Below are 18303 nucleotides of genomic sequence, written 5' to 3' on the forward strand. Positions count from 1 at the left end.
CGATTTTTAATGTCTGTGTGATGTCACATATATAATAGCCACAACAGTGCACTTGATGCGAGCTGATTACTTTCTGCCTTTCTTATCGCAGTACAATAAGCTAAGCAAGTTTGTTCATTGTTTAGAAATGTTAGGAAGTTTTATCTGTGTGATAATTATTATGACACGCTGAAATTTCTTGGTAAGTTTATGGATTTACAGTACAGTCCTGTAAGATAACCGACTATTCCAAAAGCGAAGCAGCATCCCGGGTCTCGCGAGATCACACACGGGATCCAGATCAAGCCGCAGGAACTATGTTACATTACATGCACTGTACATGCTTAACGATTGGACGTTAACGGCCACCGTAGACGAGCTGTGCATTAGGTGTTAGTTAGGTCTGTTGTGTCTGTCTGTCATTGGGTTGCATTGCATAACGGTATGTCTCGTCTGATATAACTTCTATTGATATTCGATAATGTTTGTTTGAGCCGTATTTTTCATGCTGCTTGATGTCCGCCGAGGCAAGGTTACTTACACTGACTTGGGCATTCTGTTCCATCATGAGTTCGACCATTTGCGCAGCTCCACATTAACAATCCCATTAACTGTTTCCTCTTTGTAGTCATAACTTTATGAATTATTTGCAATTCCTGGATTTAAAGATTTAATCCAAAATGTTTGAAGATCACCGACAGAAGTGACCATGTTGTTTAATCGTATATATTAAAATACTCACTTGTCAAATCTGTTTTTACTCGTTAAAATTGCGGTTGTTAACCTCGGCCATCGAAGATGGATGGAGGTTACTGTTTTCACCCCTTTCTCTTTGTTATCTTGCCAAAACGAAGTAAGTCAGCTTGTATGTTTTTTTTTTTTTGTTGTTTGTTTGTTTGTCTGTAATCACGTATAAATCACTCTGCAGAGCACAGTTATCATCGGAAATTTTTGTAACTTCGCATATCAGAGGCCTATAGAGGTCCCCTTCAGTGCACAAAATTTTGAAGGTCAAGGTCAAAGGTCAAGGTCACTTTGTTGCAAATCAGGGGAGTCGACGAAACCCTTATTTTTTGAGTAATTTTGATCGGATTGTCTTCAAACTTCATGGGAATATAGTTCATGGTCTGGCACTCAGCTGATTAATTTTTGGTGGCGATTGGCCTTGACCTTCATGGTTAGCACCTAAGGTCAAACATATTTGACCCCAAGGTCAAATTTTCAAGTTTTAGGAACCATATCGTGTAGTACCTCAAATTGAACACCTCAATGAGTGCTTTCTAGATATGTCAAGTTGAGACATTGTGACGTTATGAGGCAAAAGCATATTTTTCATGGTTACTCTGTAGAACGATTCTCATCGGAATCTCTCGTAGGCAGATATTCCTCAAGGAGTCACTCCTGGTGGATAGCAGCTCTATTCACCTCAGTGTGACCTTAAAGAAGTCACACGTGGTCACCTTTTGGCAAGATACATTGTTTTTTTGTTTGTTTGTTTGTTTGTGAACAGTATTACGGAAAAACTCCTCGACGGATTTCGACGAAACTTGGTGGGGGGGGGGGGGTTAGGTCTGGTCCAAGGATCATGCCATTAGATTTTGGACTTGGTCCAAAATCCAATATGGCCGCTATGGTGGCCATTTTGAAAAAATATTAGAATTTTTTTTTCTGCATTTCTACATGTTTTAAGTGATTTCCAACCCCCCCCCCCAAAAAAATTGTTACCCCCCCCAAAAAAAATTAATTTTTTTTTTTGCATTTCTACATGTTTTAAGTGATTTCCAACCCCCCCCAAAAAAAATTGTTACCCCCCCCAAAAAATATATGTTTTTGCATTTCTACATGTTTTAAGTGATTTCCAACCCCCCAAAAAATTGTTACCCCCCCCCAACAAGAATTTTTTTTGAATTTCTACATGTTTTAAGTGATTTCCAACCCCCCAAAAAATTGTTACCCCACCCCCAAAAAAACATTGCTAGAGAAATTTTTTTTTTGTTATGCATTTCTAAATGTTTTAAGTGATTTCCAACCCCCCCCCCAAAAAAAAATTGTTAGAGAAAAATTTTTTTGCAACTTTTTCAACAAAATTTCGATTTCTTTTTTTTTGCATTTCTACATGTTTTAAGTGATTTCCAACCCCCCCCCCCCCCAAAAAAAAAAATGGAGAAAAGAACTATAACTCAGCACTGTTGACATCATATTTAATAAATAAGATATAAGGTTCACTTGAGTGACCCAGCAGTATTGGCGGCGGAGGTTTTGCACTCTCCCGAGTGCTCCCCCTCAAGTTTTAATTGGGATCGCAAATGAAGACAAAGAAGTGAAATTTGGTTAAGTAATAAGAAAATTGTTGTGCAGTACTGTATGTAGTACGCTCTTATTTAACACGAGCGTTTAAGACGTACCCGGCGTTTCCCGACGGTCATACTAAACACCACCTGGAGACTTTTTAATCTCCGCCATCGAAGATGGATGGAGGTTACTGTTTTCATCCCTGTCTGTTTGTGAACAGTATTACGGAAAAACTCCTGGACGGATTTCGACGAAACTTGGTGGGGGGATTAGGTATGGTCCAAGGATCATGCTATTAGATTTTGGACTTGGTCCAAAAAATGTTTTTTCAAAAAAATTTCGATTTTATTTGAAAAATATTTGATTTTTTTCTTTTTGCATTTCTACATGTTTTAAGTGATTTCTAATCCCCCCCCAAAAAAAACCTAGAAATTTTGCAACTTTTTTTCAAAAACATTTCGATTTTATTTTTTTGGCATTTCTACATGCGCGTCGATCTAGTTTAGTTTATTCAATCGTGGTTCAGTAGAGTCTGATCCGTTTTGACCTACAATGAATAGGATATCAGGTTCACTTAAGTGACCCAGCAGTATTGGCGGCGGAGGTTTTGCACTCTACCGAGTGCTCCCCCTCTAGTTTTTTTTTAGCAGTCGGACTGCTGTTGAGCTCAATGTTGTTAAACTCAATTCCACTGTTTAAATTTCAATTCTGCTTTTTCAATTTTGAGGTTAAGAGTTTGTAGAGCGTATCGCATTTTCGTTTTAAAACGTGAGCGGAAATTAAACAAAGCGACGAACACCGCCCAGAGAAGTCCGGAAATTAAATAAAGCGATGAACACCGCCCAGAGAAGTCCGGAAATTAAATAAAGCTACAAATACCGCCCAGAGAAGTCCGGACATTAAATAAATTAAAGAAAGCTATGAACACCGCCCAGATAAGTCTGGAAATTAAATAAAGCTACGAACACCGCCCAGAGAAGTCCGTAAATTAAATAAAGCTACGAACACTGCCCAGATAAGTCCGGAAATTAAATAAAGCTACGAACACCACCCAGAGAAGTCCGGAAATTAAATAAATTCAATAAAGCTACGAACACCGCCCAGAGAAGTCCGGAAATTAAATAAAGCTATGAGCACCACCCAGAGAAGTCCGGACATTAAATAAAGCTTCGAACACCGCCCAGAGAAGTCCAGAAATTAAATAAATTAAATAAAGCTACGAACACCGCCCAGAGAAGTCCGGAAATTAAATAAAGCTATGAACACCGCCCAGAGAAGTCCGGAAATTAAATAAAGCTACGAGCACCACCCAGAGAAGTCCGGACATTAAATAAAGCCACGAACACCGCCCAGAGAAGTCTGGAAATTAAATAAATTCAATAAAGCTACGAACACCGCCCAGAGAAGTCCGGAAATTAAATAAAGCTACGAACACCGCCCAGAGAAGTCCGGACATTAAATAAATTAAATAAAGCTACGAACACCGCCCAGAGAAGTCGGAAATTAAATAAATTAAATAAAGCTACGAACACCACCCAGAGAGGTCCAGACATTAAATAAATTAAACAAGTGGTGCCAGGCACAACAAATCCCGCCCATTTAACGCATAAAGTTATTTTGGGGATCAAATTTAAATTTGATATATCCTTGACCTGAATGCTGATTATAAGGAATAGAATAAGGAATATTTTAGTCTTAGTTTGAAGTCAATTAAACCATTTTTGACGAAGTTATGAGCGAAAAAGATTTTGACTTTTTCGTGACCTTGACCTTTGACCGAATTGGACCGGTCTCCGAACATCAGAGGGTGCTGCAATACCAATGTCCAAACGCTTGAGCTCAGATGATAAGAGACAGGTGATCATCCTCTCTTTGGGATAGGACATTCCAGGCACTCACCCGAAGGGACCGCCTCAGGTTAACCCAAGGAGACCGCCGTCTGGAAGACGACGACCTTTGACCTAATTGGACCCAAAAGTTAATGGGGTCGTCTGAGGTTCATTACCCACCTGTGGATACAATTTGACAGTGTTTGAGCCAGCTGTTTTCCCTCAAAGTTGTATTTTCGTAACCATGTTTTCGTTCTAATAGAAAATTTGTAATTTTGACCGATGGCCATGACCCCCAAAACTTCGGACCCTACCGATCTTCACAAATATGCATTTTTCACGATAGGAATGGGTAGGATTATAAGTGACAAATAGAATAAGGTTCACTATAAGCTTAGTTTGAAGTAAATCAGATCATTTTTGATGAAGTTATGAGCGAAAAACGATTTTGATCTTTTCGTGACCTTGACCTTTGATCCAATTGGACCCAAAAGTTAATGGGGTCGTCCAAGGTTCATTGCCCACCTGTGGATTAAATTTGATAGTGTTTGCTAAAGCCGTTTTGCCGTAAAGTTGCTAACAAACAAACAGACAAACAAGCACAGTCAGACTGGTACTTACGAAATCGTCAACTTGACCTCTGACCTTGTCTAATAAAAGCTGTCTCTAGAGAAGGTAGCGACGCAAACCAGAAGTTTCTACGATGATTCTGTACCAAACCATCAAAAATCGTAACGTCGACCGAAGCTAAAATCTCCATTTCTTCACGCAATTATTTTATATTATTTTATCAGTCACAAAACCGTAATATTCGGCCATCCACCAACAATCTTTACATAATTCGACGGCTTAGCGAGGCAGGCATGCGACGATAACCTTTATTGGGATAAAAAATGACTTTTAAACACCATCTTTATCGAAAACACCATCAGCGCGCACAACCAAAACCTTTACGTGATCAACTCCGCCTCTGCTCAAGTGCACTGCACCACGTGACAACCCGTGACGCACGAGTGAAATAATTTTTATACAATCTTAAAACGTCTCCAAAACATCCGATTTTTACCAGAATTTCGACAACCGAGTTTTAAGCGTCCTAAGCGATCGCAAAAACCGAAGACAAAATTAAAATCGAAGTTAAAACCAACTCGTAACGTCGAGCGAAGCAAAAATACTCCATTTTTCCACATTAATTTACGGAATTATGTTTGACCTCACTGTGACTTTGACCTTTGACCGATTTTGACCAAAATCTAATCAGCGCTAGCCATCACCCTCCTGAATCGCGTGGTGTAATTTGGCATTGGTAGCTTCTTCTGTTCTCGAGTTATCGTGCCTACAAACAAACACACAAACAAACAAGCAGTCATAGACTGGTACTTACGAAATCGTCAACTTGACCTCTGACCTTGTCTAATAAAAGCATGAATCAGTCAGAAGCCCAAGGGGAGCTTGAATTCTGAATTCATTGTGGTCTACGATTTTACACTGTGGTTTGCAGATAATGAGTCCCAGACAAAAACTAGATTTTCTTATAAAAATTCCATTTTTTTTTTTTTTAAGTGATTCAGTACCAGCAGGATATGCCAGATAATAGGTGTATTGCTTTTCAGAAGAATCTGATAAAAGACTTATTATTTATTATATATATATATATATATATATATCAGTTATTCATCGCTGTTCCAGAATTTCGACAACCGAGTTTTAAGTGTCCTAAGCGATCGCAAAAACCGAAGACAAAATTAAAATCGAAGTTAAAACGAACTCGTAACGTCGAGCGAAGCAAAAATACTCCATTTTTCCACATTAATTTACGGAATTATGTTTGACCTCACTGTGACTTTGACCTTTGACCGATTTTGACCAAAATCTAATCAGCGCTAGCCATCACCCTCCTGAATCGCGTGGTGTAATTTGGCATTGGTAGCTTCTTCTGTTCTCGAGTTATCGTGCCTACAAACAAACACACAAACAAACAAGCAGTCATAGACTGGTACTTACGAAATCGTCAACTTGACCTCTGACCTTGTCTAATAAAAGCATGAATCAGTCAGAAGCCCAAGGGGAGCTTGAATTCTGAATTCATTGTGGTCTACGATTTTACACTGTGGTTTGCAGATAATGAGTCCCAGACAAAAACTAGATTTTCTTATAAAAATTCCATTTTTTTTTTTTAAGTGATTCAGTACCAGCAGGATATGCCAGATAATAGGTGTATTACTTTTCAGAAGAATCTGATAAAAGACTTATTATTTATTATATATATATATATCAGTTATTCATCGCTGTTCCAGAATTTCGACAACCGAGTTTTAAGTGTCCTAAGCGATCGCAAAAACCGAAGACAAAATTAAAATCGAAGTTAAAACGAACTCGTAACGTCGAGCGAAGCAAAAATACTCCATTTTTCCACATTAATTTACGGAATTATGTTTGACCTCACTGTGACTTTGACCTTTGACCGATTTTGACCAAAATCTAATCAGCGCTAGCCATCACCCTCCTGAATCGCGTGGTGTAATTTGGCATTGGTAGCTTCTTCTGTTCTCGAGTTATCGTGCCTACAAACAAACACACAAACAAACAAGCAGTCATAGACTGGTACTTACGAAATCGTCAACTTGACCTCTGACCTTGTCTAATAAAAGCATGAATCAGTCAGAAGCCCAAGGGGAGCTTGAATTCTGAATTCATTGTGGTCTACGATTTTACACTGTGGTTTGCAGATAATGAGTCCCAGACAAAAACTAGATTTTCTTATAAAAATTCCATTTTTTTTTTTTTTTAAGTGATTCAGTACCAGCAGGATATGCCAGATTATAGGTGTATTACTTTTCAGAAGAATCTGATAAAAGACTTATTATTTATTATATATATCAGTTATTCATCGCTGTTCCAGAATTTCGACAACCGAGTTTTAAGTGTCCTAAGCGATCGCAAAAACCGAAGACAAAATTAAAATCGAAGTTAAAACGAACTCGTAACGTCGAGCGAAGCAAAAATACTCCATTTTTCCACATTAATTTACGGAATTATGTTTGACCTCACTGTGACTTTGACCTTTGACCGATTTTGACCAAAATCTAATCAGCACTAGCCATCACCCCCCTGAATCACGTGGTGTAATTTGACATTGGTAGCTTCTTCCGTTCTCGAGTTATCGTGCCTACAAACAAACTAAGAAACAGAAACGGAAGGCATCAATATACTTCCGAAATCTTTAGATTTCGCAAGTAACAAACAAACAGAAACGGAAGGCATCAATATACTTCCGAAATCTTTAGATTTCATAAGTAACAAACAAACAGAAACGGAAGTGATCAATATACTTACGAAATCTTTAGATTTCGTAAGTAACAAACTGGATGATTACAATATCCCGCCCGGAAATTAAATAAAGCAATGAACACCGCCCAGAGAAGTCCGGAAATTAAATAAATTAAATAAAGCTACGAACACCGCCCAGAGAAGTCCGGAAATTAAAGAAAGCTACGAACACTGCCCAGAGAAGTCCGCAAATTAAATAAAACTACGACCACCGCCCAGAAAAGTCTGGAAATTAAATAAAGCTACGAACACCGCCCAGAGAAGTCCGGAAATTAAATAAATTAAATAAAGCTCCGAACACCACCTGGAGAAGTCCGGAAATTAAATTAGTTAAAAAAAAACTATGAACACCACCCAAAGAAGCCTGGAAATTAAATAAAGCCACTAACACCACTTGGAGAAGTCCGGAAATTAAATAAATTAAATTAAGCTACGAACACCGCCCAGAGAAGTCTGGAAATTAAATAAAGCTACGAACACCGCCCAGAGAAGTCTGGAAATTAAATAAAGCTACAAACACCGCCCAGAGAAGTCCAGAAATTAAATAAATTAAATAAATCTCCGAATACCACCTGGAGAAGTCCGGAAATTAAATTAATTAAATAAAACTATGAACACCGCCCAAAGAAGCCTGGAAATTAAATAAAGCTACGAACACCACCCAGAGAAGTCTGCAAATTAAATAAATTAAATAAAGCTACGACCACCGCCCAGAGAAGTCCAGAAATTAAATAAATTAAATAAAGCAACGAACACCTCCCAGAGAATTCCGGAAATTAAATAAATTAAATAAAGCTCCGAATACCACCTGGAGAAGTCCGAAAATTAAATTAATTAAATAAAACTATGAACACCTCCCAGAGAAGCCTGGAAATTAAATAAAGCCACTAACACCACTTGGAGAAGTCTGGAAATTAAATTAATTAAATAAAGCTACGACCACCACCCAGAGAAGTCCAGAAATTAAATAAATTAAATAAAGCTACGAACACCTCCCAGAGAAGTCCGGAAATTAAATAAATTAAATAAAGCTCCGAACACCACCTGGAGAAGTCCGGAAATTGAATTAATTAAATAAAACTATGAACACCTCCCAGAGAAGCCTGGAAATTAAATAAAGCCACTAACACCACTTGGAGAAGTCTGGAAATTAAATTAATTAAATTAAGCTACGAACACCGCCCAGAGAAGTCCGGAAATTAAATAAAGCTACGAACACCGCCCAGAGAAGTCCGGACATTAAATAAATTAAAGAAAGCTATGAACACCGCCCAGATAAGTCCGGACATTAAATAAATTAAAGAAAGCTATGAACACCGCCCAGATAAGTCCGGAAATTAAATAAAGCTACGAACACTTCAGGTAAATAAAGCTTCAGTCAGGTCAGGCCAGATGAGATCTGTGACTTGCTACCGGTATCATGGAAACCTGTACTAACCTTTTCCATGGTCGGGTTGTCGGCGACTCAACCGTCTCCCCAACCAGGTTTTCTGGTGAGGAGGGTGTTTGGATATGGACACCCAGCAGGATTAAAAACAAAACCTGTCAAAGGGCGGAGGAGCTCCTTGTGAGTCAATGGCCATCCATATCTAGTGCCCAACTGTGTCTGAGGACATCCTCCTGCAGTTGGGTTACTTCTAATGAGGAGGTTGGTGTCAGGATTTCCACTCCAGCCACCGTAACACCCTTCATTCCGCAAAACACAAAAACGCAAAGAAATCTGAAAACCCACTCTGTGGGAATACTTGCTGTGCAGCTTCTCTTCGCAGGGCAGCTCACCGGATGACGGGATTGGGGCAAAGCCTTCGGGATCCCAAATCTTTGATGACAGGAGAGAAACCACGGGGTAACATTCCCGGGTCAGATTGCGGGAGAGTGTGTCGGAGTGGTGCTGAGGTGTCGTCTTCCAGACGGCGGTCTTCTTGGGTTAACCTGAGGCGGTCCCTTCGGGTGGGTGCCTGGAATGTCCTATCCCAAAGAGAGGATGATCACCTGTCTCTGTTATCATCTGAGCTCAAGCGTTTGGACATCGGTATTGCAGCACCCTCTGATGTTCGGAGACCAGTTTGTGGCGATATCATGGTGGGTGGTTAGACCTACTATTGGTCTAGTCGCTCTGATGGTTATCATGCCCAAGGAGTTGCTGTAGCTGTGTCCAATAAGCTGACTCCAATGATAATTGAGGTAACACCGGTCAACGAGCGTATTATGAGACTAAGGATTCGTCACTCCTGAGGTGTCATTTCCCTGGTCTCTGTTTATGCTACGACTGAGGCGAGTGATCTCATGGTGAAGGATGCATTGTACGCCACGCTCGAGTCTGTGGTTGCTCAGTGCCCCAGACGAGATACACTTTTAGTCTTGGGGGATTTCAATGCATCGACTGGAACTGATAGGGATGGTTATGAGATGTGTTGGTCCCCATGGATCAGAAACTATGAACCAAAATAGCACTAGGTTCCTTGACTATGCAAGAAGTCATGGACTGAGGGTAGCCGGTTCATGGTTTCAGCGCCCACAAGCTCATCGCTGGACTTGGTATTCCAACGCTGGCAGTGTGGCAAAGGAGATTGACCATGTCCTCGTTGATGGTCGCTGGAGGATGATCCAGAACTGCAGGGTCCACCAGAGTGCTCAGTTCCACAATACTGACCACCGGTTTGTTGTAGCAACTCTGAAGTTGTACCTTAAATCCAGGAGAATGGTACCATCCCAGCCTCGGCTGGATGTTGGCAAGCTCAAGGATGAGAGGGTAGCTGAGGAGTTTGCGAACAAGCTGACTGGAGATTTGGGGGGTCTGGGTGCTTTGGGAGGTCCTGAAGAGTTGTGGAGCGCCTTCAAGACCACCGTACTTGATGTTGCCAGTGGATGTCTTGGAACTGACCGGAGGGCAAAGAAGAATTTTGTGTCTCAAGGGACACTGGATACCATTGACCAGAGTCACAGGGCCAGGCTGAATGGCAGAGCTGAGCTGTTCTGGGAGCTGAGGCGTAAAACTGTACGTGCGCTAAGAGTGGACAAGGAGGCCAATGTGCGAGGAATCTGTGAGGGGGTGGAGTATCACCTGTGGACAGGTGATTCTCGTCCCGCTTTCAGGGGAATTCGCGCATTGTGTTCATCCAAGCCCATGCTTCGGTGTACTGCAGTTAGAGCAGAGGGTGGTAGGCTCTTGACAGAGGAGTCCGAAGTGAAGGCCCGCTGGGCCGGTTACTTTGAGCGGTTGCATCATGCTGATCCACCAGCTGTCGAGTTGGACGTCAAGGGTGTTACAATCCCTGTTGCTGACCCTCCAATCAACTGTGGTCCACCTTCGCTTGTGGAAACAGGCTGCGGTGAACCGCTTGAAATGGGGTAAAGCTCCAGGGATCTGTTGCATCCATGCTGAACTTCTCAAGGCTGGTGGAAATGCTGCACTCATGTCATTGCATGCAGTTCTGTGCTCTGCCTGGAACACAGGCATCATCCCAACTGACTAGAAGAGGGGCCTTGTTGTCCCTCTCTGGAAAGGGAAGGGTGATCGCCAAGACTGCAACAACTACCGAGGGTTGACGCTGCTCTCAGTGCCGGGCAAGGTCTTTGCTCGGATAATTTTTGAGAGGGTTCGCCACCATCTGCTTGAGCACCAGCGTTCAGAGCAGTCAGGCTTTACACCAAATAGGTCAACGATTGACCGTATCCTTGTTCTTCGGGTCTTCACCGAACGCAGACGAGAGTTTCAGCAGGTGCTGCTTGCAGCCTATGTTGATCTCTGTAAAGCGTTCGATTCAGTGGATCGGGATGCCCTCTGGAGGATTCTTGGTCTTCGTGGGGTGCCACCAAAACTGATCAATCTGATGTCTGATCTCTACTCTGGTACTGTGAGTGCTGTGAGATGTGGTGGTACCATCTCTGACTTATTTCCAGTTGTTACTGGAGTTCGTCTGGGGTGTGTACTGGCCCCCACACTTTTCAGCACTTGTATGGACTGGATTCTTGAGAGGATGTCAGAAAGATCAAGCTGCGGTGCACGTTTGGGAATGTCAAGAACTCTGACCTTGATTTCCCAGATGATGCAGTCATCTTTGCGGAGACTTTAGATATCATTTTGGGGGCCCTCAAGGTGCTGAATGAGGAGTCGGAGCCGCTGGGATTACAGGTTTCCTGGGTCAAAACTAAGATCCAGGCTTTCAATGACATCTTGGATGCTGCTGTCCTGTCTGTGCCTGTTTGTGGTGAGGATGTTGAGGTCGTGTAGAGATTCACTTACCTTGGAGTGATATTCATGTCTCTGTTGGCTGTGAGTGAGAGGTCAATAGACGTCTGGGTCGGGCCTGGGGAGTCATGGATTCACTGGATAATGGGGTGTGGCGCTGCCGGTACCTGTGCGGGAGGACGAAATTGAGTCTTCAGGTCCTTGGTGCTTCCAGTCTTGCTCTGTGGATGCGAGACTTGAACTCTGACCAAGGATCTGAGACGGAGACTTAATTTCTTTGGTACCAAGTCTCTTCGGAGAATCCTTGGCTATCGCTGGTCGCACTTTGTGTCCAACGAGCGATTGCTGAGAGAGACTCATATGAGATTTGTTACCTGCATAATCCGTGAGCGTTAGTTACGGCTGTCTGGACATGTGGGCTCGTTTTCCTGACACTGATCCTGCTCACCAGATTCTCTCAGCGAGGGAGTCTCGTGAGTGGAGGAGGCCAATGGGCCAACCACATGCGTCATGGTTGCAGCAGGTTTACCGGCATCTCAAGTAGATGGGGATGGGCCAGGCATCTGCCTGAGGGATGACCAGACGGAGGCCCCTGGAGTACCGGTGGAAAGTGGACGCAGCAACGCGCTGCTCTGTCGCATGCTCCCATACCTGACCTGACCTATGAACACCGCCTGGAGAAGCCTCGAAATTAAATAAAGTTACGAGCACCGCCCGGAGAAGTCCGGAGGCGTCTCTGGATTTCTCTGGGCGATGTTAATACCTTTATTTAATTTCCGCTCATATTTTAAAACTAATATGCGATATGCTCTACAAGCTCTTAACCTCAAAATTTATACAGCCGAATTGAGCTGAACAGCAGTTCCGACTGCTATAAAAAAAACAACAAGTGTCCGGGCGTCTCCAGGCAGTGTTGAGTTTAACCCTTGCCCGGTGCTGTTCTCATCCTATTGCCATTTTGAAGAAATCAATAATTTTTAACCTCCGCCATCGAAGATCGGAGGTTACTGTTTTCACCCCTTTCTGTTTGTTTGTTTGTTTGTTTGTGAACAGTATTACGGAAAAACTCCTTGACGGATTTCGACGAAACTTGGTGGGGGGTTAGGTATGGTCCAAGGATCATGCCATTAGATTTTGGACTTGGTCCAAAATCCAATATGGCCTCTATGGCGGCCATTTTGAAAAAATATTAGAAATTTTTTTGCATTTCTACATGATTTAAGTGATTTCCAACCCCCCCCCAAAAAAAAAATTGTTGGAGAAAAAAAAAAAATTTTTCAACTTTTTTTTCAACAAATGTCGATTTTTTTTTATTTTTATTTTTTTTTTGCATTTCTACGTGTTCTAAGTGATTTCCAACAAAAAAATATGCCAAAATTATAATTACGGCTGATTTTGGAACTTCAGGTGGATATACCCACGTAAAATCAATTTCTATCTCAAGGAATCTAGTTATGACGAATGAATTGAGTATGTAAAAGTTAAAAGTAAAAGGGAAAGTTGCAAACTATAACTCTGTGAGCACTGTTGACATCAAATTGAATGAATAGGATATCAGGTTCACTCGAGTGACCTAGCAGTATTGGCGGCGGAGGTTTTGCACTCTACCCAGTGCTCCCCCTCTAGTTTTCACTGTTTTGTTGTGGGGCCTAAAACGCTTCCCTACACCCACTGTGGCACATTTAAGTATGCGGGTGGTTAAAGCCGATTGTTGAAAATTGTTTAACCAGTGAGTTATTAAAATTTGGATTGAAGTTAATTGAATTTCTTTGCTGGAAAAAAAAAATCAGGCCGCACTTTAGAGTGGTGTTGGGAGTGAACATGTCTGCTCTCGGCCGACGTATTACACATCTGGTTTTATTATTTACTATACAATTTGAAAAAGCGCTTTTCTTTATTTAAAGTAGTACACCTGCACCCTATGGGAGTGGCAGGAAGGGTCATATTATCTTCTCTGTGGTATATAGATTATAGTAGATCTAGGCTCACCTCTGTTAGTCTGTTAGTCTGTCTATATAAGCATATAAATATAATTCCTCAATAACGTCGGGTTTCCTCCATTTCAGTTTTGTGTTCAACAGCAGTAGTGGTGGTTTAAAATGATAATCATCCGTGTTTTTGGTTTATAATTTTTTTTTTTTTTACTTGCGGTAGGGGTGTCCCACCAATCGCCATGATAAGCTATTTATATATGTTAACATGATATTTGTCCAGGGAAGAAAAAAAAAAACCTTGGGAAGAGGGGATATTATTAGTATTCATATTGTTTTGTAATAACATTGATATTATGTGCGTTAACATCCACCATCGTTCGTGTTGTTATTGCTTTTGTTATTAGAAGCGGCCATGGGAAAACAAATGCCACGATAAGCTATCGATGCACCTTAACACGGATTTTGCCAAAGGCGGAAAACCCACTTGGGGAAAGGGGGCAAATTAAGTCGCTACAACCTTCATTATGCGACCCTGAGTCCTCCTGTCAAATTTGGTTGTGATTGGATAAGTAATGACCGAAGGCATCACAGTCAGATATACAGACACCGAATTGCGTATTTTAGTATGATGGTCATTTAATGCTTCTGTCTCGATTCCAAGCATGGCGTCAGCTGTGAAGAAACCAGCAGTACAAGCTGTTTGGATTGTTGGGAAGGTTGTCGGAACAAAGATACAGGAAACTGCCAAAGTTCATGTCACAAGATTGGTTCTGGACAAGTATCTTACAAAGGTATTTCTCTATTAAAACTTGCTTTGCCTGTGGAGCTGTCTCCTGGGTGTCTGTGGGTGGTCATTGCCTGCAATGATCTCTTCCTTTATTGAAGAGTTATTTTGGTTCCTCAGTATGCATTCTTAACGTTTCTCTTTTCCAACAAAACATTGAGTTGGTTCTTCCTTCTATTTTGCTTCCACCTATAAACTGTTCTCTTATGTTTTGAAAAATAATGAGGAAAAGTAAAAATGCTTCTAATCTTTCCCTTCTCTCTCAAACATTTTTTTTCCCACATGCAAAAGATTTTACCTTAACTTATAAATCAGGGGTGTGGGGGACTTATTTTCAAGAATCAAATATCCACATTCTATTCATGATTAAAATATTCTCAAGGTGGTTGAAAAATCAGTCATGCGAGCTAGCGGTGCCATTGCAAGTGGAACTGCACCTGTGTCGAGGCCAATTGCAGAATTTGGAAAAGAGAAGCCATGGCAAACAAACGTTCATATCAAGAAGAAGAAGATTGTTGCACGTGACAATATTGGTAAATAACTGAAATTGCTGAACATGGTGTTTCCAGCAGGTCTCTACTCTTGATTGGACTTTCGCAAAGTACATCTCTCTGTAAATCTCTTTTGTATGTGGGGAAATGTTTGAGATGATAGTTATTTGACCTTGCAGGGCCCTCAGGTGTCGATGTACAATGTACATTGATCCTAATGATACCCCAACCAGGGTGAAACCAGTGGAAACATTTGGCTTGTGATACTTGTTGGCTCAATGTTTGTTCTGATACCTTGTGGAATGTGCCATTAGCTATTAACATTGCTCTGGTCGTGAATCTCCGAGAGCACTCTGTAGCCTTATTGCATGTTTCTCATTCTGTTTCTGCAAATTGTACTTCCGGTGACATGGTAGACGACATCTTGCCCTGGTGTGTGAATGTGCAGTTTTACAACAAGCGCAAGACTTACTTTGCTCATGATCCTGAACATCGGTGCAGAGTTGGGGATGTTGTTCTGCTCCACGCGCTTGTAGATCCACCAAACAAGCAGGTCAAGCACAGAGTTGCGGAAATCGTGTTTAAAGCCGGCGCCGTCGTCGATCCACTGACAGGGATGCGCTGTGCCGGGCGTATATTTCTTGATGATCCCCAGGCTTGGTTACGATCGCATGAACAACACCGTTCGAGTGTGCATAGAAATTTGTTGGACAATAAAGTCAGTGTTGCTGATATTGGCAGCAGTGATGCTAAAGTGTTAGTGGACAAGTTACACACACTTGAGATTTCCTCTTCAGCTGAAGAATTGACTTCTGAAAAGCCTCGATGATCTAAAAAATATATTATTAATCTGAAAAATAAACGAACTGTTTCTATGTATATGATGAGACGTACACTTTTAATAATGATTGGAATTGTCATACTGTAAGCAAGAGATCTTGACTTGTGGCTCAAAAACACAGACTCCATTATGGCTGCTTTGTCCTCAGCGTGAGGAGAAAGAAAAAAAAATGGACTCTTGCTGACTGCTGCCTGTACATACAAACAAAGGAATCCCTGAAGTTTTTGTTCAATACTTTCCAGAGTTCTTGCTCAAAGTAGTCTCCACTGTCAGTGGTAGTGATGTTAAGAATTCTACTGCTGATTACGTATGCAAAGGTAACCCTGTCTTTGACCCTCTGCTCCCTCTGTCTATACATAATAAAGATAATCCATAATGCAACAACAATCCAATAAAAAATTCTTCTTCTTCTTCTCCTTCTTCTCCTTCTTCTCCTTCTTCTTCTCCTTCTCCTCCTCCTTCTCCTTCTTCTCCTTCTTCTCCTTCTTCTCCTTCTCCTTCTTCTTCTCCTTCTTCTTCTTTTATTTCCACGTTCTTGTGGGGAAGCTTGGCCCAAGTCTTTCACAAACCAGCTGTCCAGGCCGATTGCTCACAATCTCTTCATGAAGGACACTGTGGCATCTAACGTCCACCAACTAATGTTGGCAGATGGAACTCCCATTTAACGTCCATCCGAGGAACGGCATGCACATTGATGAAAAAACAGGACTTTATAATTTATAACTGGGCTGAGAGTCAAACCCAAGCTCGACAGCTTGGGAGCAAGTGTGGTCATCCTGCCAGCCCAAACCAATTAACTCCTCCGAACACCTTAATTCTAATAATTGACCCCTCTCCCACCCACATCTCTTCCCACCGATAAATGTAGAAATATGTATTAGAAAGGGGAGTCTTAATGCTTGACATATCAGCTTCAAATCTCATTGTCTATGCTGCTTTGTGCAACGTGCAATACTGCATTTAACATACAAACTCTTCCATGAACCATGTCCACCTGAGATAAAATCATTATTCCCACGTTTTTTGAAGAAAAAAAAACGGGGGAATATTGCAATCGGGGCTGTCTGTCCATCACGCTATCTCCTCATAAACGTTTGTGCAGAAGTTCACCAAACTTGGCAGTTATGATCACCACATGGCAAGAAGGTACGAGAGCAGTGTAATTTTTGGCCCCACCACCTACGGCGGAGTGCAAAGGTCAAACACCAAAAAATGCAATTACGGGCACATTTGAACATGCCTTTTAATTAAACTTTATTTGTACAATCAAGAATGGGGGATAGAGGATGCAGGAAATAGGACTTTTTTTAATTTTACCATGTTTGGCTACTTGAATGTGATCTGAGTGCATGTTTGGCTGCCTGAATGCGATCTGAGTGCATGTTTGGCTACTTGAATGTGATCTGAGTGCATGTTTGGCTGCCTGAATCCGATCCGAGTGCATGCTTGGCTGCCTGAATGTGATCCGAGTGCATGTTTGGCTGCCTGAATGCGATCTGAGTGCATGTTTGGTTACTTGAATGTGATCTGGGTGCATGTTTGGCTGCCTGAATCCGATCTGAGTGCATTCCCAACCGACACGCTGAGTGCATGTTTGGCTGCCTGAATCCGATCTGAGTGCATGTTTGGCTGCCTGAATCCGATCTGAGTGCATGTTTGGCTGCCTGAATCCAATCTGAGTGCATGTCTAGCTGCCAGAATCCGATCTGAGTGCATGTCCAGCTGCCTGAATCCGATCTGAGTGCATGTCCAGCTGCCTAAATGCGATCTGAGTGCATGTCTAGCTGCCTGAATCCGATATGAGTGCATGTCGAGCTGCCTGAATCCGATCTGAGTGCATGTCTAGCTGCCTGAATCCGATCTGAGTGCATGTCTAGCTGCCTGAATGCGATCTGAGTGCATGTCTAGCTGCCTGAATCCAATCTGAGTGCATGTCTAGCTGCCAGAATCCGATCTGAGTGCATGTCCAGCTGCCTGAATCCGATCTGAGTGCATGTCTAGCTGCCTGAATGCGATCTGAGTGCATGTCTAGCTGCTTGAATCCGATCTGAGTGCATGTCTCGCTGCCTGAATGTGATCCGAGTGCATGTTTGGCTACTTGAATGTGATCTGAGTGCATGTCTAGCTGCCTGAATCCGATCTGAGTGCATGTCTCGCTGCCTGAATGTGATCCGAGTGCATGTTTGGCTGCCTGAATGCGATCTGAGTGCATGTTTGGCTACTTGAATGTGATCTGAGTGTATGTTTGGCTGCCTGAATCCGATCCGAGTGCTTGCTTGGCTGCCTGAATGTGATCTGAGTGCATGTTTGGCTGCCTGAATCCGATCCGAGTGCAAGACCGAGCACTGCCAATTATACCGATATTAATCAGATGTTGGACCTCAAGAACCAGCTCGTACCAACCAGACTCGGGAATCCAACACGTTCCTCGTGGAGAACGAATCGAAAAAAGATGACTGCGTTGAGCAGGTTGAAGTTAATCTGTTCGAGGGTAAAAACCATGGCGAAGAGCTCAGTCGAGAATATCGAAAGGCAAAAGATTGTAATCAGAAAGCCTGACGGACTTCATCACCTGGATACCTGGGATGCGTATATTGCAATCACCTGTTCTCTCGAGTGATCTGTTTGAAC

The 18303-nt window shown here is 42.1% G+C and overlaps 1 protein-coding gene across 2 annotated transcripts; it reads left to right on the forward strand.

Moving 5' to 3' along the window:
- Positions 1–269: 269 nt before the first annotated feature.
- Positions 270–15826, forward strand: MRPS17 (mitochondrial ribosomal protein S17). Of its 2 annotated transcripts, none has more exons than XM_085878883.1 (3): positions 270–421; positions 14218–14347; positions 15280–15826. In XM_085878883.1, the coding sequence occupies exons 2-3, from the start codon at positions 14219–14221 to the stop codon at positions 15658–15660; spliced, it is 510 nt and encodes a 169-aa protein (XP_085735009.1). In that variant the 5' UTR covers positions 270–421; position 14218; the 3' UTR covers positions 15661–15826. The 2 variants fall into 2 exon arrangements, with proteins under 2 accessions (XP_085735009.1, XP_085735010.1); XM_085878884.1 differs by having other exon boundaries at positions 276–371.
- The last annotated feature ends 2477 nt before the right edge of the window (positions 15827–18303 follow it).

The sequence above is a fragment of the Eptatretus burgeri genome, chromosome 4 (assembly GCF_056783735.1).
Source record: "Eptatretus burgeri isolate ZD-2024b chromosome 4, Ebu_testis_v1, whole genome shotgun sequence".
Taxonomy (NCBI): domain Eukaryota; kingdom Metazoa; phylum Chordata; class Myxini; order Myxiniformes; family Myxinidae; genus Eptatretus; species Eptatretus burgeri.